Source organism: Symphodus melops (assembly GCF_947650265.1).
Source record: "Symphodus melops genome assembly, chromosome: 21".
Taxonomy (NCBI): domain Eukaryota; kingdom Metazoa; phylum Chordata; class Actinopteri; order Labriformes; family Labridae; genus Symphodus; species Symphodus melops.
In genome coordinates, this window is record NC_136711.1 from 19005263 (window position 1) to 19027094 (window position 21832).

A 21832-nucleotide genomic window follows, 5' to 3' on the forward strand; every position below is an offset into this window, starting at 1 on the left:
TCACACGCTCGGTGTTTTCATCCAAAACGCTCCAAAATATATAAACGTTTATTTGTCTATGGAAGTGATCTAAAAATAAATAAATAAATAAATGCATTAGAAAAGGTCCTTCTGGGAGATTTCACCTGTTCCTGTCTGTGTCCCATGAGCCAGTCACGAGTGAGCAGAAGGAACGAGGAGAGATCGGCAGCACTGTCTCCACTCTGCAGGATTCCCAGAGCGGTTCATATATGCTGTCCAAAATATCCCCCTCTGGTGATTATTTATCTCTCTCTCTCTCTCGCTCGCTCATCACCACAGAGTTATATTAGCAGTTTTAGCGAAACCTGGATCCTCTCGGAGCTTCCAGTACGTGTCGTTTGTTATCCACACGTCCCGTCCACACGAGTCTTTGGTTCTCCTGACGACAGAAAAGACAAAGATTCAGGTATTTGCACCGAGGACGCAATGAGCTGCTGTTTGGTTTCTTTAAAATATCAACAATAAGGAACACTCTTTTTACAGATAAAACACGATTATTAAAAGGTAGTTTTTTATTTATCATTGAAATAAATTCTGCTCGAGCGCTGAAACAGAAAAAAATTCAACGATAAACAACATTTTTCTTTCATTATCATTCTGACAGTAAAAGGAAAAAACTCACTTGAAGAAACGTGGGGTGTGTTCTTCCCCCTTTTTGGCCAGCTCTTTCCTCCGCTCCCTCTGACACTCCTCCAGATAATCTTTCTTTTTGTCTGATTCCTCCACAAATCCCTCCTCCAGCATCCTATAAGAAGACGGGAGGAAGTTACAGGTAACACTTCATCCAGTCACTGTCTTATAACGTATAATATAGACTTGCGTTAAAGCAAGGCTGTTTAATTTATCACTTCTGGGCCTCCATACATGTTTAATGCTTGAGTGGAGAAAATATAATATAATGGGCCGACTTACACCAACTTTTAGACTTTCACCTGCAGTTACTTCTTTAATTTCATCTTATCGAGTTTAAAAACCAAATTATTTTTGTAGTTGATAAAAACTACATTCTGTTAAGTATTGTATTCTTGAGGTTGTGTTCGTGAGCTCAGAAGTTTTTCCCGATCTTTCGTCCTCTCTGGCAGTGCTGACCTCTGGTCTGGGCGCAGGCGGCTGTCTGTAGGAGGCAGGAGAGGCTTCAGGTCTGGGGGGAGTTCATTGAGCTCCATGGCGAAGGTGGAGAAGCCGTAGTACAGCAGGTAATCCTTTGGCATGGGATCTGTGGGATGACGGAGACTCGGGTGATCTGCTGCTGCACAAACGTGACTCTGGGATTTATGCTGATTAGCAGTTCTGGCATCAGACAGCGCTGGATCGCTTCACTTACATTCAAAACCTCTAAAGAAGAGTCTGAGACTAAAGATATCAGCAGCACATGAACACTTAAGAGCCGCAGAGAAGTCTACTTTTTCTACTCACTTGGTTTCCAGACGCACTTCGGAGTGGGCAGAGTGTCACAGAAAATGCCTTCATGCCACAGACCTCCAAACCGGTGAATGACACTCCCACTCTGGTCGAGCACCGTACCCTGCACCTCGTTCTTGTTTGTTTCTGAACCCCAGTAACGAGACTACGACAAAAACAAACACTCAGTCAGTCGGGTTGTGCAACCAAACGATCAAAGGAGCAAAGAGGCCGAGAAAAAAAACCAGATTCTTACTTTGACAAACGTAATCTTGCATGTGCACACGTTGCTCTTCAGGTTTCGGATGGTGACCTCTCCGTAATGCTCCAGATATCGCTGCTGACTCAGGACGTTATGGATACAGGTCACTACTTTGTTCCACTCATAGTGGTCCCCGAACCTTGACAGAAACAAACACAATACAGCATTTTAGCAGGAAAAGACTTGAACTTTCTTGTTGTTGAACTTATGCTAGAATAGGGCCGATCAGTGTTTGGGAAAGTTCGCCAAAGTGTTGGATAATTATGCTTTACCTTTCATACATTTCAGACTTTTTCTAAATGCTTTGAAAAAATGAACGGACTAATAGTCTTTAAATGTGGAGACCTGTTGGCTGCCTGGTTACCTAATGGTTAAGTTGCATCACTTCCTGTTTGATGACATCTTAATTGACTTTTTCTTCTTCGAAATCGAATCAAAAGAGAGCCGGCCTCGTGCACACCGTTTACCTTGACAGGGTGACATTCACCATTCCTGTAGGCAGGATCTCCAGAGACTTCCCCCAGAATTTGTTCTTCCATCTCTGGTCTGTTGAGGAACACAGATTAAACAAAGTTAACATGACCAGAACACCTTTCTCACACGGCTGCTCGTCAAAGTGAAACCCACAGACTCGACTCACCTTGCCAAAAGCTGAAGTTGTCAGATTCAGCGTGGCACGCAGAGATGGGAGGATGGTGGCACACCTGAGAAGACGCACACAACAACAACTTAACCTCGACCAAACATACTGTGCATGCAACTTCTCTCACAGCAAACACAAGCTAAGAAGTCTCCACTGAAGGTCACATATTGCTAGCAGCAGATAGTGGAGTAAGAAATAAAGGTAAAGTCATTTGAGTACGCTGATAAAAACATTTAACTAAATCCTGTCCAACATAACCTTCAGCCAGATGAAATACTGCGAGTGTGCTAATTAGCTGTTAGCTAAGTTAGCAGTGTTTGGAGTAACGTGTTACTGTAACATCAGTGTTTGCTGTAACTGGTTGTGTATCAAGTTACGTATCAGACTCAACAGCTCACATATGTACAGATAAATGAGTCGAGGGCGAGATCTCGAAATAGTCAGAAAACGGTTCGGCCTAGCTGCTGTGCTGCTCCTTAAAAATTACATTTCTGCGTTGACTGACATTCATTACTTAAGACTGATTGCCTTCCTCTGAAAATAAATGATGAAATTATTTGTTAATTTTTGACTGGCATGATTAATTTGTATGACTTTATTTAAGTGATAAATCACTGAGGCTGAGCTGCTCAGTTACACGACTGAGTGATTCTTCATAATTTACCGAGAGGAGATGACGAGCGCTCAAAAGCAATTACAGATCGTCTGTTCTCCGTTTTTAAAAACGCCACTTTAATCTATGCTTGTTCTTTTCAGCTGCCTCTTAGAGCTCTTAATGACATTCATTAAATGTGAAATTAACAATACCTGCTCACTGATGAGTTTGAAGCCCCGGTCCTCTCTGGCACACTCGTAGGTCTCCCCGAGCACCGGGTTAAAGGGCTTGTAACGGTTTCTGAACGTGGCCGTGGAGTAACCGGAGATGGCAAAGGCAGCGATGTAAACCTGCGAGGAATAAAACACAAAAGCTTGCTGGAGTTTCATGAAAGAAATTTGTTTTGGAAAGTTATTAACACCAAAGCAGTTTCATACACTGTCCTGGTATTATCACTCAAAACTAAAAAAGTCATCTTAAAGGGGACACATTATGAAAAATCGACTTGTACAGTGCTCTCAAACATTTATTTAGGTAGCCCGAGTATCTACTGACCCATAAAATGTGAAATAAATCCATTCAGTCCTTTGTTTGTGATCTGCCTAAGTCTTACAACACAGAGAAAAATGCTCCGTTTCTGACATGCTCTACTTGTGATGTCACAGTGGGATTCTGGTAAAATTAATTCCCTCCCCTGGTACCTCCTCCCATGGACTCCACCCCCAGCCAAGAGCAAAACTTTTGCACAGTCCTTCATTTTTAATTCTCTACAGAGAAGTGATGCCTCCTGGGAAAACTCAGGGGGGGCGGGGCTTATTGCATTTAAAGAGACACACACGGAGCGTTCAGAGAGAGCTGCAGGGTCACAAACCTCCTCTGGTGCTTGATTCATGTTATATTTCGACCACAGGGGTGCTGTTTGAAAAGCTAGATGAGGGTGATAACATGTCCTCTTTAAGTTATTCTTACCATCCTCTGGTAGGGGTCCTGTGTGTTGTTTGCCGTATCAAGCAGCTCGCTGTACTCCAGCTCCTCACAGAGTCTCTGCAGCAGGTTAACGGGCTCATTCAGAGCAGCGGGCATGGACACCCGAGCCAAGTCTTTACCTGAGGAGAAAAGCACATACACCCAATCTCTAAATAAAACACACTTTGTCGTCATGTGACTATATTTCACCGTGTTGCGCTTCTCACCTATGTTATTGTAGAGGATCGCCATGAGGCCTACGTGGCTGTTGTCGGGACATTGAGCAGGAAGTGTTGTTCTCCGTCCGGTGCTCTTTGGAACAATGCTGTTAGGAGACTTTGAGATGCTAGCACGGTACTTCCTGGTGGCTGAAGCTGTAAAGTCAGTAAACATGATAAACATTCACACACTGATGGTAGAGGCTGCTGTGTAAAGTGACCACAGATGATGCAGAGGGAGCAACTTGGGGTTAAATGTCTTGCCCGAGGACACGTCGGACATGTGGCTGCAGGAGCTGATGAGCTCTTTCATGTACTCACCGTGTCCCTCCTCTGGCTCGGAGTTGGTGGTGCTTCCATCACTGAGTCCTGATTCGTCAGACACCTCAGAGGAACCAGCACAAAGGACGTCATCGCTGGCGTCAAAGTATTCAGCCGCTGAATCTGTTACTGACGGAGTCCCGTGGGATGAATGCCTCACGTCTGTCGGCTAAGGACGACGGAGAAGAGACAGAGATGAGCCTTCACAAACTAAGGTGGAATAAGCTCCAGAGAATCAGGTGCAGCAGGAATGATACCTCAGCTAATGTGTTCGGCGGATGGATGTTGTTCGTGTGCCAAACTTCCTGCAGCTTCTGCCTCTCCAGGGACAGAGTTTCATGAACTGACTTCAGCGAGTTAAACACTGAGGAGGCACATAAAAGGCAGCGATTCAGGAAAATTAAATCACAAGGCGCTTTTTACGGTCGGTCTTTCGTGTGTTTATTCACTTATCAGTTCTCCGACCTCGTTGTGATGTGGCGCAGATGTCCTGGTGGATTTTCTTGCCCTCGGGCGTCAGTGTGACAGTAGAGGGGGACAGCTGCGAGTACACATAGTCGGGGATGGAGGGGACTGATGCACCGAGGTGAGACGAGTTGCTCAGGTGACTGGAGGAGAGCTGCACAGAGGAGGATGGTTAACTGATTAGCAACAACAACATTCAAACAGTCAAACCCGCGTTTTGGATGCAAAACACAGATCATAGCAGGATGTTGAAGGTTGTCTTCTTGCTGAGAGCTACATGGTACATTGGTGTTGTCGCAGCAGAGCATGCGCCAGAATTCTCAGATGGCTCAGAACAGTGGGAGACACAGACGTAGGACCTACATCCTGAGATTGGTACCACTTTCATGTCCGAGGAGAAAGCAAGCAGCTTATTAGCTTAGCTTGCATTAAGACTGAATTAAGGCTTTCAATCTTTAGCCACGTTATCAGCTCCATGAAGCTGCACTGAGGCTCAGTGGTCCTTCGAGCTAAATGCTAATGTCAGCAGGCCAAAATGCCCAAAGTGCAAAATTCATAGGCATTATGTTTACACTGTTGACGCTGAAAAACTTGTGGACACCATGAACCGGTTCCTGGATCAACATCCGATGTTGCATGTGTTGAGGAACATGTGGGGATGGACAAAATCAAAAAAACAGCTACAAAGCTAACAGATGCTAACGCTAACATCACAAGGACTAAAGAAAAGAGAACAACAAAAAGTCAGCCTCAACGTCACACCAGGGATTACGGTTAAGAAGTGCAAGAGTTAAGATGTCAAACGACTGGGCTCCAGATATTTTCACATTTTAACTAAACCCACGTGTGGCTGCGCAGCCTTTCAAGATGTATATCCCTAAACTCATGTTCAAAATCAGGGAGCGCTGGTGGATTTCAATTCCTTTAGAATTATTCATGAAAATACCGAACATAAGGCTCTGCTGCACAGTATGTGGTAGTGCAAGAGCAACTTTAGTGCAACCAAGCAAGGCAGGCAATGCACCCGTTAAAGATATCCTGCCAAAATAAGGACAATCTGTGGACAAGACATCTCTGCTCTCTTTTCATTTTCATGACAAATTATGCAAAAACCTGGACTCTAGCACCGAGAAAATAAAACCTGAGTGAAACAACTAGTTCTCTGGTTTCTGAATAAGATTACTAAAAAACTATTGATGCTAAATCAGTGTCCTGCACGGGTCCAATTCTACAAACATGCATCCGCCCCGAAACCGTTTACCTGCAACTATCAGCGTCAAAGCCCAACTGGCCCGGACCAATAAACATAAGACCAACAACCTGACCCCTTAACTGCAATTATCCTCAGACCCACGACCCGACCCGACCCGACCCTTGATTAAACACATGGTCACTCACTCTAAAGTGCTTTATTTCATCTTTGCAATCCTGCACAATCTATCTGTCTCTACCAGAACGTCAATGCTGCACGTTCACGGACATTCACACATGCAAGTGCGAGCACACCGAGAGGAAGTCGCAGATAACGCAGCGCTCTCTTCCTCTCTCTCGCCAAGTATGTTGAATGGATGTTACTGCTGTTATTGTTTTAAGTGTTAAAATACTGCATTTTAATTTCAGATTATTTTCTTCATTTTCTTCTTTTTTCTCACCCACATTTTGTTTCTTCTTACCCATGGCCATACTGTATGTGCATCATGACCCGGTGCAGGACTCTGTGCTGCATGCTACAGAAACTCTACAACCACGTTTTCTCTGAAGACTAAAATCATTTTGTCGCTTTGCTCTATTCAGTGGGAAAAACTAAATTCTCTGTTATGTGAGAGAGTTTTGGATGTCGAATCGAGAGCTACAGAAACAGGACATCTACAATGGATGCAAGTCAAAGAGAACACATGAATTAATTAACCTTAAAAAAAAATCACAAATGTGCTACTGAGACAATTTATTTACAGGACTGCAGTCTGCCTCTGTGTTTAAATTCAGCCCATCAGATTTAAATTCTGCTTATTGGCCAACTCACCGATTTAGTAATCCCACGAATAGGCTTTGGATTAGAGAAAGGCCCAAAACGTTAATGAAGGGTTGGGATGGTGAATACTTTAACTAAATATATCACGAAGAACAAGACTTCATTCATGATTTCTAACAAGAGACAAGTTTTAGATCGACAAAACTTCAACAACATCTAAAACTAGGCTCCAATAAAAGAAGAAAAAAAAAATCACGTGCAAAACGATGTCCATCACGTTTGTGGTCTAACAAACATACGATCATTCTTACCATCCCCAGGGCCTCCACTCGGGACAGGGTGCGAGAGTGACCCCAGATCTTCCCTGACCTGTGCTTCTTCGGCTTCTCAAGGGACAAATTCTGCGTTTAAAGAATAAAACCACAAAGTCGTTCAAACTTTGAGCAATGCCGAGCGAAAAAAAGAGCGGCGATTTGGTCATAATGGTCCAAACAGTACGTGTGTGCTGATGATGCGTTTAAGGTCTCCGTTAGTGAACGACTGGCCCGCCTCCAACGTCTGCAGCCTCTGGATTAGGCGGTTTAGCTCGGTAAGGTCAACGTGGCATCGATTCAGCTCTGCGAGGAAGAACATAGCAAGTGAGGAGAAAAAGAGAGAGGAAAAAATGTGCAGTTTAAAACATTACAATGCACAACATTTACCTTGCACACAGGTGTCTGGGTCGTGACTTTGCTGCAGCCAGGCGGACACTTTGGTGTTCACAGCGGTGTGAGCAGAGGGAGGCTCTCCCGAAGCTGCATTCGAATCTGCCCTGCCTGCAGAGCTCTGATGACGTGAATACAGAGGAGATGTGAAATTTACAAATTTAAGACAAGAAACTTCTCAAATGTTCTTTTGAAAGTTTCAGTAAAATTCAAACAGACACAAAGACACGTGTTAAATCCCCTCTAAAGGCTGTTTCCTGTTTGTAAGGTGAGAAGTCACAATAAACTAAAGCTGTCAGATTCATGTAGTGTCATTAGAAGAACAGCTCATCCCTCTGAGACTTGAGTGAAAAAGATCCATAATGAAGAATTTAAAAAAAAGACAAACAGGCTGTGATACCTTCAATTATCGCTCAGCGAAAGTATTCCCACCCCATGTTTCATGCAAAGCCTGTTTTTTTATATTCACCAAGTCTCCGTTTCTCTGAGCTAGTCCGACTGCAGCCCCGTGAGACAACGTGTGCAGGAATCCGCTCTGAACATGAGCCGCCTCGTTCTTCTTGTACTTGCGGTGGGCTTGAAGCTTCGTAACCCAGATGTAGAAGAGTTCGTGGCTCTTTGCCTTTAAAAAAAAAAAAAAAAACAGTCATACAGCATTGCATCTTTTAATCTTCAAATAAAATCCATTATACTCAGTTCAAAAAAATTATGGCGTCAGTCTGGGACATCTATCGAGTAGTGCTGCGAGATGTGTTGCTCAAAAACCTCCTTATTTATCTGATACATCGTCAGATTCTCGCCATGTTCGATAACTTTGCCGAGGTTTAACATCATGCATGTGTTTAAATATGGATCAGCATAACAGATCTCCTTTAATACCTTCATGTGATAGAGGATGTGTCCAGCGTCCAAGTCAATCTGATGGGATTTCTTGTTTATCGACATCACTGCCAGGCTGAGATCTAAGGAGCCCTGGACTCTCCCTCTGACCACCTTTGGAAGAAAAAAAACCAAAAAGGATGATTGTGTGTTTCTTAATAAAGCAATAAAACATCCTGTTTGAAAATGTGAAGTTGACTTACATCATGTTGATTTTTGCAGTAACGCAAAATCCCTGCTTCTAAGACAAAGTATCTCTAAAAAGAAAGAGAGAACGTTCTTTTAAAAAACGACTTCATCATGTTAAAGTCTCTTGAAAACATGGCGACATGGCGGGGAGATCTCTCACCTTGTGCCAACCTTTCAGCGGCCACTTCCTCCTCTTGTGCAGGTAACCCTCACAGATACCTGGCGTGGTGACATCTTGGGGGTTGTCACTTCCTGTGAGCATTTCTACATGAGGGTCGTCGATCACTTCCCAATCTTTTATTATCTGTCGGCAGGATGAGCGGGGGAAAAAACGTGTGGTTTATGGTCACATATTCTCCTTCTTGTCTAACATGTGTGTGAAGAGATCCACTCTGATCCTGTATTTGATCATGCCTATAAAACCCCTCTATTTCAGCCCTGCTCAGAACAGGCTGTTTCTGTGTCTGTAGCTTTAAATATGTAAATGAGCTGTGTCTGATTTCGCTTTCTCTGCTTTTTTCTGTTTTTTAGGGATGCAATAAGAAGCAGCATAACTACAACAACAAAAATATTTCAGTTTTTTTAGAGATTAGTTTTGGCTTTCTCCTTTAATTTGAGACGAGCAGGAAAGGAGCCACAGGTTGGATTCAACCACACTGCATCCTCTGTGCATGGGGCTCACAAACCGACCGCTAGGCCACCAGCGGCCCCACAATAACGCACAATCACACATGACGTAGTTGTAACGAGATCGCATCATGAGCGTCGGTCACCTGTCTGGAGTGCCGAGACGACAGAGTGCTGCTGCTCCGAGAGTGAGACGGTTTATTCCACGTCGGTGAACTCTTCTCCAGACCGCTCGCCAGAGACTGACTGCGGTTCAGTGAAGAACACCCATGAGAATCCATGTCAGAGCTCCCAGGTCACACTGCTCTTCCCGAGGTGATCGAGTGCTTCCGAAGAGAGATCGTCTGCAATCTGCCCAAAGCCCCCTGCGTTAGGATGAGACGACGAGAACGGAATCAGAAGGAATGTGTTGCAAAAAAACACAAACAAACATGAAAACAGAAGAAGATCAGAAAAGTGAAAAAGTTATTAAACAGCGTCAGTTCTCAAGGAACCTAAATAGGATAAGAAATTTCCCTCGGGATCAATAAAGTATCTATCTATCTATCTATCTATCTATCTATCTATCTATCTATCTATCTATCTATCTATCTATCTATCTATCTATCTATCTATAAGATCAAATATGAAAGAAAACACAACATGTAAAGAAGGTGCAGGAAAGAGGACAAGATGAGCAGAAATCCTTTCTCTCTCTCAGCGTGTCAAAATACTTTCATTAAATCCTTCTTTGCTTTTTTTTCCACATTAAAATGTTTTCCATAAAATGTTTAAAGTGACGATCTAAATGTGTGGACGCGCTCACCTCTGAAGAGAAGAGAAGAGAGGGGAAATAAGATCTTCTGCATCTTCTACTTAAAGTTTTCCGCCCACTAATTGGCAAATTAATTGATTACTTTCTCTTATAGCTGAGGCCTCATGGACGGAAATAAACAAACGATCGATTCATTTGTTCATTGATTTCATTCAAGTTCCAACTAAAGAGTCAGCGCTAACTTTAGAGTCTTTCACAAAGAGAGTTTGATGGGTTTTTTTTACTAAAGAGCTGTCGGACTTATGAGCATGAGGAAGCTGGAGGAGCAAAGCGAGGTGTTAAATAGGCTCAGCAGCAGAGCAGGAGACGAGGCTGGACTCAGTGTAATCTCATTATCCAACAGAGGTGAAGCCGTCGCTTCATGTGATGCCAAAAACGCCTCCGTGATTCACTGCGTACGTCCCCAATCCTCAACTAGATCACTCTGGATCTCAAAGTCAGCCACACTGAGCACAAAAACACTCGACGTGCCAAATCCAGGACATGGCTAACTTTATAAATACACAAGGATACAACGTGCTGTGGTTACAGCTCGTCGTGCACGAGCGTTTTTATTTGTAATGCAGAGAGATAGGAACCATCAGTGTTTTAAATCTAACCTTCCTGTTTTCACCTTGAGCTCGTTACGATGGAGAAGTTTTGTTTATCTTCTGAACATGACAGCAAACTGCCGTCTCCTGTCGAGGAGCTTCCTTCACTCTTAGTCAGTTATTGAGATCCGGTTTCTGTCCTGTGAAGTTAAGACGAGTGACTGAGTTTGGGAATATTTGAGACTCAAGGTTCAGTCATTTTCATACCAAAGCATTGATTGATAAGTTAAAGCTCCAGCTGAGAAGATTTGAAACAGACTGAAATGTATATTGATGCTTGTAAATGAGACACAATGAGACATCTTGAATCTTTGGCTGTCTCACGATTTGATTCAGAATCTATTTTGGATTTAAAACACTTCTGGATTCAGGATTTAAAGTCTCTTGTTGAAGGATCTTCTCCATCTTGTTGGATTTCTTGCTGGCTGTTTGGTAAACTATGAAGTCAAAGAATTGCACATAGCAGTTGAACATTTGACTTGTTAAAAGAATGCAGGATGAGCTTTATATAAAAAATATAATAATTAATAAATACATTTTGCATGTTCGGTTAGGACAGTGGTGTTCAACTGGAGAGGTCGGGACCCAATAGTGGGTCCCGGAGCTGTTTTCAGTGGGTCATGAACGTGTGCCAGGAAGTAAATGGGGAGTTTGTTTTAGTCTGTTAGCTTAATACCACTGCTTTGTCCACAGGGGGCGCCACAATCCGGACCAACCAAAGGTTCTTCACTCTGTTGCTGTCTTAATAGCCTGTATTTCAAGCGACAGAATAATTAAACGTTTTCAAGAAACCTCCTTTTGATTTAAACTCTGAAGAACTTTTATTTTGAAAGGGAGCAACGAGCAGAAGACCCCCCAAAAAAACAACAGTTTAGTTTGAAATAAAGAAAAATGTTTTGAACAGAAGGTGTCTCTGCAGCGTCTTTGTCAGTGTCCACAGCTTTAAATAAAGTAGGTTTATGTTATTGTTCTTAGCAGATAAACAGAGGTACATTAATGTGGTCTGCACACGCTGGTATGACACTTACAGTAAGTGACACCAACAAGGCCTGCAGGCCGAGGATTACCAACCTCGCCTTAATTGGTTTTTCAGGGGACGTTTTAAGCCACATGTCACTTGGACGTGGAGAAACTCGATCCAAAGACAGAGATGTGTGACACAACAGAAAAGATGCTGACCCACGACCACGCAGGAAACACGACTAAATGAAATCTGTCCCTTCAGATTATTTAAGGTCCCACAAGGAGGAATCTGTGTTAAAGCAGGAAACAGGAAGTGCTCCTGCTCCTCAGGACAACAAACACGAGGAGAACATCAAATCTAAATGACAACAAATGCATTCTACATGTGTTTGATGCTAAAACATTTCAGATCAAAAAGTAAAACTTACATTAAAACATGTAGAAGAAAGTTAATTTGAGGCCTTGGTAATTCATTTTGCACTGTTGCGTTTGAAACTATTTCAGGTGATTTCAGCTTCCTTTGCAAAAACAACGTTCAGAGCAAGCAGCTTTGAATAAGTGAATGGATCAGCTGTTCACCATATAAAAGAATATTCAACAACTTCTCAGACATGATCATTGAACAGAGGAAGTCGTGTATGTGAATAACTTTCAGAGAAAACACAACAGTTGAGAGGCTCTTCTTTTTGTATCACTGGTCTAAACAAGTCCTCTTTTCATTTTAAAGCCCAAATAATTAATCTATTGGGCTGAACTAAAAATAATCACAGATTAATTGACATTGAGTTAACCGCCCGATGTTCACTCAAGGAAGTACCAGTGCTCTTATTTTATCATTTGTAAATAGACCGACAGCCTGAGTGTGAAGTTGACCCTCCTCAGATTATAACGCAGCTATCAATCAACCAATCTGTGGATAAACAGTGAGTGGTTTGCTTCCAAACATACATCTGTCTAAATCTGTGCAGGAGCAGTCGGGCTCAGTGTTACATAAGGGCGGGACAGGAGTAACTGACCTCAGTGATGACAGCATGTGGTGGAAACAGGATGAAAGGATTTGCAGGTTTCTGAGCTCGCTTATTCAGGGAGGGACACAAAAGAAAACTGTACGAGTGAAAAATAAAAAATAAAAGTCTGATCTCTTCTGGTGATGTTTAATTCTTTTTGTTTCATTCCCTGAAGGCTTCAACTCAAAATGAAACTTTCATTTTATAGATTTTAAACTTGTGCAAAGATAAATTAATAATGTCCATGTAACACACACACAAAAAAAAGCTTTTTATTAATGTGGAAAGTGATGCTGTGCACCTGCAGACACCTGAAACATCAACTGAACGCTCTTCTGTGTGCAAAGATGCAGTTTGAAGACAAACAGGATGAGCAAATACTACCACAGTCTACTTCACACAGAAGGTAGTATAGGTCTATATTTGTAGTAGATTTGAACACTTAAATGCAAACAAAACAAGAAAAACTGGTTTGGATGAATTTTGGACACCCAGTGCCAGAGGAGGGGATAAAAATGAAAAATACTATGACAGCTATAAAATTTCATTTTGGGAATAAAAGCAGCAGCTAATTAGAGAGAGAGAGAGAGAGAGAGAGAGAGAGAGAGAGAGCAGCTGAAGGCTCAATATGTATGAATGACTGTAACATTTAATCAACTTTTTTAAACACTCAAACAATATTCTGCAGAGTAATGCTTCAATAATTCAAATCATCAGGGGTGTGTCATCCAAAATCAGAGGTGAGAGAAGTCCACTGGTGTCCATCTGACACTTCTTGTCATTATAATCGGATCTGACTTGACAACTACAAGATAAATGAAAACGCATCTAACATGATATACAGGTGAAGTTAGGTGTTCTCATTTTCATGTCTGTGAGACGTTCAGGGCCCATTTGAACTATTCATGGATGTACAAGCTCTTATCTTAAAGCCCATTAAGAAGCCTCTGTCCCAGCGCAAAGGGAAGTGCAAGTTAGTTATGACGATTTCAAATTCAGTCATTTATTTCTTTGCAGCAACAAAGGACAGATACGCAGTTTACACCTAAATAAGACGTGTTTTTGATGGTTTCTCGTCATTACAGACATTTCCTGAGGGAGGTCATTTTAAAAGACCCAGCCTGTATGCCTTACCTGAAGTTCACCTCCGAGTCTCATCATCTGCTGCCGTCCTCTTCTTCAAATCAATCCAACAAGTGTCTCATTCCGCCTTTGACAAAGTCCTTGAACTCACCATTTCGACAAAGATATCACCTGTTCACTAAAAAAACACGAATAACTACATGTTACCTCCGCTGATAATCACTTCATACTGATCACATAATCTCACCGGCCCTGCCTGCCGCTCCAAGGAGAGCTCGCGCGTCTTTGGGAAGGCTGCGCGCGCGCCGTGCGCAAAGTGTTCTGGACACATTATCCGCATTAGCTGGAATTACAGCGAAGTGTCTAGCAGGGATGTAGAGGAGGGTGAATCTAGCAAACCTTCTCCTCTCGTTAAATAAAATGACCAATTTAAGCTTTGTTCGAGATAGAAGCTCTCAACACTGATATTTAAAGTTTAAATTATTGATTTTATATAAACATTTAATGGTAGAGGCTCTAATTTCACTGCTCCTAATACTAAAACCTGAATTGTTCCTTTAGTTAACAGATAGGTGGCTCGTGGATTTGTCTGATGACAATTGAATATGTAAACTTTTTTTTTTGTCACACTGGATTAAGTGCCAGTAATTTGCATGAAGATGTTTTTTGAAATGAGCCTGCCGAGTGATGTCTGTCTCCCTCAGATCTACAGGTCATTATAGCCTAACTGACCCAGATTAACATGCAGTAATCTGCAGATTAGCGAATCAGGATCTGTGACCACTTTTGTTTATATTGGCCAGAGTGGTTTGCATGATGCCGCTCACAGTACATCTCACAAGAAGTCGACACTCCGGCAGGTTTACTTTTGACTGGGGAAAAATAAATGTTAATTATTATGGATTTGATTTAAGATAACTAGAATTTAACATGTAATTCTGAAAAATCTTAAATCCACAAAAAGACACAGAGGCATCTTATGTTGACGTTGATTGTTTATATGTGACTTTATCCTTAAATAAAGAAACTGTTGTGGAGATAATGACACTTCTGCAGAGTTCCTTCACGGTAGCAACAACACTCCAGTTGACGGATGCAAACGAAAGGATTCATTGGCGTTTATAACCAGCTCCACACGACCTTGGGCGTTTCTTTGCAGAATTCTTCTCGTCGTGAAATTCTGCAGTTTGCATCCAGTCAAAGTCTCTCGACATTCCAAGCAGCTGGAATCAAATCAGTCACAGTAGTTTCCTCTGAAGCTCTACGTTGCCTCCTCGGCTTTTGGAGCTCCCTCCGCGGCGGCGGCGGCGGCGTCTGTGCTCTGCTGTTTGACGTACTGCTGCAGCAGGGCGGAGAGGTGGGCCGGGTGACGCTGCAGCATGGAGGCCGTGCGTGACGTCATCATGGTCAGGCCGCTCACCAGCTCGCCCTGTATGACCGTCACCGACGGGAGTTTGGAGTAGCTGAGCACTCCCTGAGCACTCAGCAGTGTGTTTTCTATACAGGCTCCTGTTGAAGAGGAGAGAGGAGGAAGAGCTGCGGTTACTCATCACACATCTCCAAATCAGGACGAGTCGAGGTTTTGATTATTGTATCACAAATGGATCCAAACAATGACGGTTTAACGCATTTATAATTAAAGACATACAGACCTAACTTACAAAAACATTTCCTGCTGCAGCTTCTCCATATGCAGAAAAAGATTTCAATCTGCATTAAATTCATTATCTTTAGGATTTTCTGAATATTGTTTGGCAAGATGAGATGATTCCCTCTGGATTTAAGAGGTCAAAATACAGATCTATGCGTTAGTCGTCTTACTTTTTTTTTTAAAAAGGTTTATTTTTGGCCTTTTTGCCTTTATTGATAGGACAGTGGATAGAGTCGGAAACAGGGAGAGAGTGGGGAGAGACATGCGGGAAAGTGGCCACAGGCCGGACGCGAACCCGGGCCGCCCGCGCGAGGAGCAAAGCCTCGCAACATGGTGCGCGCGCTGCCGCTGCGCTATCGGCGCCACCAAGTCGTCTTACTTAATCAGGAGGGAAAACACTTATTAAGAGACAAATCAGAAACAGAGTCTGAAAGAACACACAGCTCTTTCTTGACTCACAAAAAAAAACACATTTTATCTGTGTGCGTGAAGCATCAAATATACAATCTTTGTCAGCTGTAAATGTGAAAAAAAACACAGCACAAAGTTCCTTCTTGCATAGAGGAAAGATCAAACATACCCAGGAGCGTCATCTGTGGACTCGCCCTGAGAGTCTTCAGCATCTCCTTCACCCTCGGCTCGTTGCTGACAATCAGGACTGTCGGGCCGATGATCAGAGGAGCCATGTTGCAGTAAATGCTGTTATTCAGGAACGAGCGCATCACCTGAAAAAAACGGGAGCAAAGAGTCAAATGACAGGAAGTCTCTCATGCAGTCTATATTTAGGACAAGCATGATCAAGGTCACAATCAACATGCCGTGTAGTATTATTTTCTAAACACAATGAAATTGCGAGATAGAAAAATACCAGCGACAGCCGTTACCTCGTTGGGGAAGAATTTGACCTTGATGTCGTGTTTATTAAGTCTGTGCTTCAGCATCATCATGTCTTCAGCACAGCTGGCGTTGTTTTGGACCACGGCGATCATCTTGCACTCCTGGAACACCTTCTCCAAATTCCTCTTCATGATCAACATCAAGGGAGTCTCCTGACAAGAGAACGAAGAGGAGCGTTAGCCTCACAGCGAGATGGAGCAAAAGTGGATTTTGGGGGGTGAAAAAGGGGGATCATATGTCCCCTTTAATTTACATGTAGCCAACACAATGACTTTTTTTTTTTTTTACACTTAATGAAACAAAAACTGCTTATGAAATGTTTTCTTCTTTCTGCATAAATGATGTTTATGATTGAGGTGTAATTACTCTTAAAAACATGTTGATGATGCAGAGTCAGAGAGATGAGCGTTACCTGCTTGATTTGCATGGTCTCGCGCGGATATGCACCTGGGGGAGCAGCTGGTGCAGGAGGGACGTACTTCGTCACAGCCATCAACTTGGCTTTGATAAAATGCATCGGCCTCCTGTGTCGAGTCACAGCTTTGGAGCCGTGACGAACACTTTGAGTGAGGGGAAGCCATCCTGAAAGAAAACAAGGTGAGTAAACACACCTGGTGAGCGCGAGGCTGCTCGTCTCGCTTTAGTTTATTATTTTATATATAAATATATATTTATATTTTATATAAAAAGATCAACGCGGGAGTTAATCCACGCAGACACAAAGGGAAACGAGAAATGCAGTATTTATTTTTACATTACCCTGTTTCGGTAGTAATTTTACACACAAGGTCGCCGCCATCTTTAACAGGAAACAGCTATTCTGGAAGTGACGGAACCAGAAATGGTGCGTTCACTGACAGGCAGAGAGAAATGTAATCACGTAAGATCCAAGTGAGTGGATGATCATTAATGTATTGATTACATGTATATAAATCATAAGCGAATTAAGACGCACAAAACAACTCAAATTGTATATTAAAATGGTCACATCGTCAGTCTCCGTCTGAATCTGAGGCTTTTTTGTCTTGTCTGCCAGCGGTGGTGGCTTTGAGGACAAAAGTTTGTCGACACACAAAATGGTTATTGTCACATAAGAAATAATAAGCTCATACATTTAAAAAAAAGAAAGGTAATTAATCAATATACATAAGAATACGACTTCGTGTCTGGAGTTTGGAATTTCCTACCGTAACGTTCGGACATGAATGCAGCACAAACACGTCATCGCTTCTCAGTTTCTCTTTATTATGTTTTTTTTAATCGACTTTACTGTACACCCCATCATGAATTTGTTCTTCATAAAATCAGTTAAAATCATAATTCCGCACATCATCTAAGTATTATTTTAAGTCAACTTACAAAACACTTTCATAATATTTTTACGTAAGGGAGGACGCGTGCTTACGTCAGCGTCAGTTTGACAACCATGAGGCGCATACTCAGTGTGAATTTATTGAGGTGTATTGGTGTATTTAGTAGAAATCCTCCGTCTCGTGTCTCTTTGGTAACGGTGAATAAAAACGCGTTTTTGCAGGATTTCAGTCGGAAATCAACGAGTGACGGTTCAACCATGGACCTGAGCGACATGAGGAAGAAATATAAAGGAGATGAAGAGGTGAGTGGACACTTTGACACCTTGACTTACTTGCATAGAGGTTGAAATATAGTAAATCATGAATCGGAGGCATAGTCTGTAAAACAGCATGGATATGATAGATGTGCAATGTGTTTATTCTGAAACTGCACGCAAAGAATAAAATATGCAAAACAGCTGGAGGAAGATTAGGATTCCACATTTCCCAGATGTTTCAGTCATTGACCTCCACTTCTGCCCTGTGCAATGCAATGCAGACCTGGATGAACATGTTGCCCTCCTGCATGATCTTGTTTGTCCTTTGCGTTTTAATAGTGCTTTGAGGAGAGTCAGCTGGTTTCTCTGGATCCAATCAAACAGTTTGGAGACTGGTTTGATCAGGCCACAAAGTGTCCAGAAGTAGGAGAGGCGAATGCGATGTGCATTGCCACAGCCTCCAAGTACGTTCGGCTCGATTTAAAAGAACTGATTTACTTTAAGTTTCTCAGCGTCATGTCATCCTTGTCATTAATGGGTTTTTTTTATTTTTACAGAGATGGACGTCCGTCTGCTCGTATGGTCCTTCTGAAAGGTTACAGCAACGAGGGTTTCCGTTTCTTTACCAACTATGAGAGCAGAAAGGGATCTGAGCTGGTGATGTCTCTCTCTCTCTTTCTGATCGTCCTACAACAAAGACTTTTTATCAGACTATTTGATTGATTCTTGTTTTGACTGATTTGTCTGCAGGAGAGCAATCCATACGCATGTCTGGTTTTCTACTGGGAACCTCTAAACAGACAGGTGATCATCAAATTCTCCTTTTTCTGATGATAATTTAATCAACATTCATGCTGTATATCTTTTAATGAGGCTGATTTGAATGTGCAGATTCGCATTGAGGGCAACGTGGAGCGGATCCCCTTCCAGACCTCGTGTGACTACTTCCACTCGCGACCAAAGAGCAGCCAGATCGGAGCCGTCGTGAGCCGACAAAGCACTCCAGTTCCTAACAGAGATGTAAGAAAACAGAACTCAACTTTGTGAAGTAGTTCATGCAGATATGCTCAAAGGTTTAACTGCACTGTGTGTGTGTGTGTGTGTGTGTGTGTGTGTGTGTGTGTGTGTGTGTGTGTGTGTGTGTGTTTATTTAGTATCTAAGACAGAAAAATACAGAGCTGCTGGAGAAGTACAAGGACACAGAGGTGCCGATGCCTGACTACTGGTGAGATTTTTCTGAACATTATGTCAAATTTAACTATCCAAAAATAACAAGAAACTTCACGAGACATTTTTTTTGCAACTCATATTTCTTCTTAGGAAATGCTCTTGTTCACTTTCAGAAGCAGACGTGCAACCATGCATTTTTATTTACTCAATTCAGTGACACCGAGCAACGTCGGTTGTTTTCCTGAGATCTTGATTTATTTCGGGCGGCTGTGGCTCAGTCGGTAGAGTCGCTCGTCTCTCAACAGGAAGGTCGGGTGTCTTCGTCTTCGCTGCAGGACTTCCCTTCTCATTCTCACCGTCTGTGTTTACAGGGGAGGCTACATCGTGAAGCCGTACCTGATCGAGTTCTGGCAGGGTCAGACCAACCGACTTCACGACCGGATCGTCTTCACAAAGCCGAAGGACGGAGAGGCGGAGTCGGGAGAGTTTGTGCACGCTGCAGAGGGAGGCTGGGTTTACCAGAGACTGTCTCCGTGAGAGGAAACACCCGGACAGACTCGTACGCAAGGAAGGAAGGAAGTCTCATCTAATCGTCGTCGATAAAAACTTGACTGCTCATCTGTAGGTTCTAAAAGGAGGCATCCGTCGTTGATTAAATCGCCTCTGCTGTGTGTGTTTGATTTATCGACAAGCCAATCATCCGTGTCGTCTGTGAAGCTCAAACCTCCCGATGTCTGCACATTTTGTCATCTGTTGGACCTTTCAGAGTCGTGAAGCGACATGACTGAACGTATTCGAGACTTTCCGTGAAATGAAAAGACGCACGAGAAGAAAAACTGACGTAACGAGGAGAACAAACTCCACCTGTGACTGTCGAGTAATGATTGACAGGAAGGTCCGGTTATTCAACAGCGTCGTGAACCTCAAGGTCGAGGAAACTGTCTCACTGAAGTCTCTTACTAATGAACCTCCATGTTGTTCATCTTTAATGTTAAAATAATAGGAAATAGAGCCGAGCGGTTCTGAGGCTGTAGTTCTCATCGCAGCGGTGGTGGGTTTGAATCCGACCTCTGCCCTGTGCCGCATGTCCTCCCCCTTCTCTCTCCCTCCATCACTTCCTGTCTCTCTTCCTATTTAGTAAAGACAAAAAGGTCTCCATCGTAGAATATTTCCCCGGTTGTTTGCTGACCTAGCAGCAGTCTTGAACCTGTAAGTCGCTCTAACTGAATTTAATCCGTGCCAGCGAAGGTGTGTGTCGTGTTTGTCTCGCACCTCCTGAGAATGAGATGATTGTTTACTGATGAAATGACATTTTGACATGAAGTAAATGTGGAATAGTGCCATTAATAAAGTTTAATTTGTAACAGGTGGCGTTGTGTGTTTTGTCCAGCAGGTGTCAGCAGTACGACTCTTTACACAGATTTATTCAGTCAGCTGGGACTTTCAGGTCCTTCAGTACAAAATGAAGCTTCCTCCTTGTTTTGTGTCTTTTTCTTTGACTCTTCTTTATTTACATGCCACCTGATGCTTCTTCTGCACAACTTCTGAGAGGATCTTTTTTTAACTTCATTTAACAAAACACTTCTGAACGAAGCCTCTGGGATCACTCATAAGGGAGCACTTTTTATCGGCTGAGTTTTTTGCTTTTTCGTTTTGTAAGGAGATTTTTCTGGATACATTTTGAAATGTAAAAGTTTCTGGGTTTTTTTTAACTTTAGAAATAGAAAAGTGGATCAGGGATGGATATCGGGGCGAGAGGATGGGCACTGACATGAAGACGTCGCCCCTCTTTATAGACACTAGATCAATCCTCGGGGCGTGGATGTGTTTTGCGTGCTCCATGTACAGATGCCTCATCGCAGTGGCCGTGGGTTCAAATCCGACGTCGGCCCTTTGCTGCAGGTCAACCCTCCCTTCTCTCTCCTCTCAACATCTCCTGTCTGTCTTCAGCTGTCTTAGCTAATGAAGGCCTAAAGAACCCCTTTGTGCCTCATTATATATATTTAATTGTATATAATACATTGTGTGTATATATTAAGAAAAATGTTCAAAATGAGCTCCACATTAATCAAACATAAGAGGAAATAATGTTATTATATAAGAGACTCTGCAGGCACACAGAGAGTGTCCTCTGACCCGTCTCACGTCCTCTACTCAGAGTCCCCGGATGTAAACTGAAGCGCTTTCAAAACTCTCCAGTTCTCACGTCAATCAAAAGTGTGAAGGATGTTTGTTAAGGCTGTGCCACAGCGTCATGGTGTCTCCATATGTTTTTATATTATTATGATTATATTATCATTATTATCTTACCTTTGTTATCTTATCTCTCATGCTGTGTTTTTGCAGATCCGGTGCAATGCATATATAAATCAAGTATATGTATGTGCATATATACACTGTGTTACAGCAGGCAAGGCAGGTCGCTGCCTGCAGCCTCAGCACGACTTACAAAGATTTACTGTGTATGTTTTGTTCTGATTGTCATTGGTCTTCTTTCGGTCTGTCATCATTCTGTTGTGAATCCTTTATATGTTGAATATTATGCATGATATATATAAGATTTATTTTTGGCTTTTTGTGCTTGCAAGGTAGCGATGGGACAGTGGAGAGAGTTGAAAATCAGAGAGAGAGGGAGAGAGGGGAATGACATGAGTGGGGGGGGGTGTGAGGGCAGTAACCACTAGGCCACCGACACCCCTCAGACCCCAACAGACTTAATAACCACCCACTGCATTGTTATATGTCTTTCTGTTCATGTGTTTCCTTATTGTTTTTATTTACTGATTCTAAAAGAAGCAGCTGAATGTTTGGCAGCACTTTGAGT

At 42.6% G+C, this 21832-nt stretch overlaps 3 protein-coding genes across 5 annotated transcripts; 1 reads left to right on the plus strand and 2 right to left on the minus strand.

Moving 5' to 3' along the window:
* Nucleotides 1–34: 34 nt before the first annotated feature.
* Nucleotides 35–13931, minus strand: osbpl7 (oxysterol binding protein-like 7). Of its 2 annotated transcripts, XM_079372588.1 has the most exons (23): nucleotides 13772–13931; nucleotides 9410–9628; nucleotides 8797–8940; nucleotides 8651–8704; nucleotides 8448–8561; nucleotides 8038–8190; nucleotides 7566–7689; nucleotides 7363–7481; nucleotides 7176–7265; nucleotides 6916–6939; nucleotides 4893–5046; nucleotides 4685–4791; nucleotides 4428–4596; nucleotides 4116–4262; nucleotides 3892–4028; nucleotides 3135–3272; nucleotides 2325–2388; nucleotides 2152–2230; nucleotides 1679–1823; nucleotides 1438–1588; nucleotides 1111–1237; nucleotides 644–766; nucleotides 35–400 (listed from the first exon to the last, which is right to left on the minus strand). In XM_079372588.1, exons 2-23 carry the CDS (start codon nucleotides 9542–9544, stop codon nucleotides 292–294), a joined length of 2607 nt encoding a protein of 868 aa, XP_079228714.1. In that variant the 5' UTR covers nucleotides 9545–9628; nucleotides 13772–13931; the 3' UTR covers nucleotides 35–291. The 2 variants fall into 2 exon arrangements, with proteins under 2 accessions (XP_079228714.1, XP_079228715.1); XM_079372589.1 differs by lacking the exon at nucleotides 6916–6939.
* A 766-nt stretch (nucleotides 13932–14697) lies between these two features.
* mrpl10 (mitochondrial ribosomal protein L10) lies at nucleotides 14698–17136 on the minus strand. Its single transcript, XM_079372730.1, has 5 exons — nucleotides 17028–17136; nucleotides 16681–16850; nucleotides 16256–16420; nucleotides 15952–16096; nucleotides 14698–15229 (listed from the first exon to the last, which is right to left on the minus strand). Exons 1-5 carry the CDS (start codon nucleotides 17065–17067, stop codon nucleotides 14982–14984), a joined length of 768 nt encoding a protein of 255 aa, XP_079228856.1. The 5' UTR covers nucleotides 17068–17136; the 3' UTR covers nucleotides 14698–14981.
* pnpo (pyridoxamine 5'-phosphate oxidase) lies at nucleotides 16777–20376 on the plus strand. 2 transcript variants are annotated; one of them, XM_079372729.1, is made up of 8 exons: nucleotides 16777–16865; nucleotides 17803–17883; nucleotides 18178–18302; nucleotides 18396–18495; nucleotides 18589–18642; nucleotides 18730–18858; nucleotides 18993–19063; nucleotides 19380–20376. In XM_079372729.1, exons 2-8 carry the CDS (start codon nucleotides 17839–17841, stop codon nucleotides 19543–19545), a joined length of 690 nt encoding a protein of 229 aa, XP_079228855.1. In that variant the 5' UTR covers nucleotides 16777–16865; nucleotides 17803–17838; the 3' UTR covers nucleotides 19546–20376. The 2 variants fall into 2 exon arrangements, with proteins under 2 accessions (XP_079228855.1, XP_079228854.1); XM_079372728.1 differs by lacking the exon at nucleotides 16777–16865 and having other exon boundaries at nucleotides 17542–17883.
* The last annotated feature ends 1456 nt before the right edge of the window (nucleotides 20377–21832 follow it).

Excerpts from the sequence above, each read along its gene's own strand:
- osbpl7 (XM_079372588.1), bottom strand. The coding sequence starts at position 9,544 with ATGGATTCTCATGGGTGTTCTTCACTGAACCGCAGTCAGTCTCTGGCG. Across the intron at positions 6,940-7,175 it reads GAGTGGAGGCCCTGGGGATG|CCTATTCGTGGGATTACTAA; the intron begins GTAAGAATGATC and ends TCTAATCCAAAG. Across the intron at positions 2,389-3,134 it reads TCAAACTCATCAGTGAGCAG|GTGTGCCACCATCCTCCCAT; the intron begins GTATTGTTAATT and ends GCGTCTTCTCAG.
- mrpl10 (XM_079372730.1), bottom strand. The coding sequence starts at position 17,067 with ATGGCGGCGACCTTGTGTGTAAAATTACTACCGAAACAGG. Across the intron at positions 16,097-16,255 it reads TCAAATTCTTCCCCAACGAG|GTGATGCGCTCGTTCCTGAA; the intron begins GTAACGGCTGTC and ends CGTTTTTTTCAG. Across the intron at positions 15,230-15,951 it reads TCCACAGATGACGCTCCTGG|GAGCCTGTATAGAAAACACA; the intron begins GTATGTTTGATC and ends CCTCTTCAACAG.
- pnpo (XM_079372728.1), top strand. The coding sequence starts at position 17,695 with ATGAGGCGCATACTCAGTGTGAATTTATTGAGGTGTATTGGTGTATTT. Across the intron at positions 18,643-18,729 it reads GGGAACCTCTAAACAGACAG|ATTCGCATTGAGGGCAACGT; the intron begins GTGATCATCAAA and ends TTGAATGTGCAG. Across the intron at positions 19,064-19,379 it reads GTGCCGATGCCTGACTACTG|GGGAGGCTACATCGTGAAGC; the intron begins GTGAGATTTTTC and ends CTGTGTTTACAG.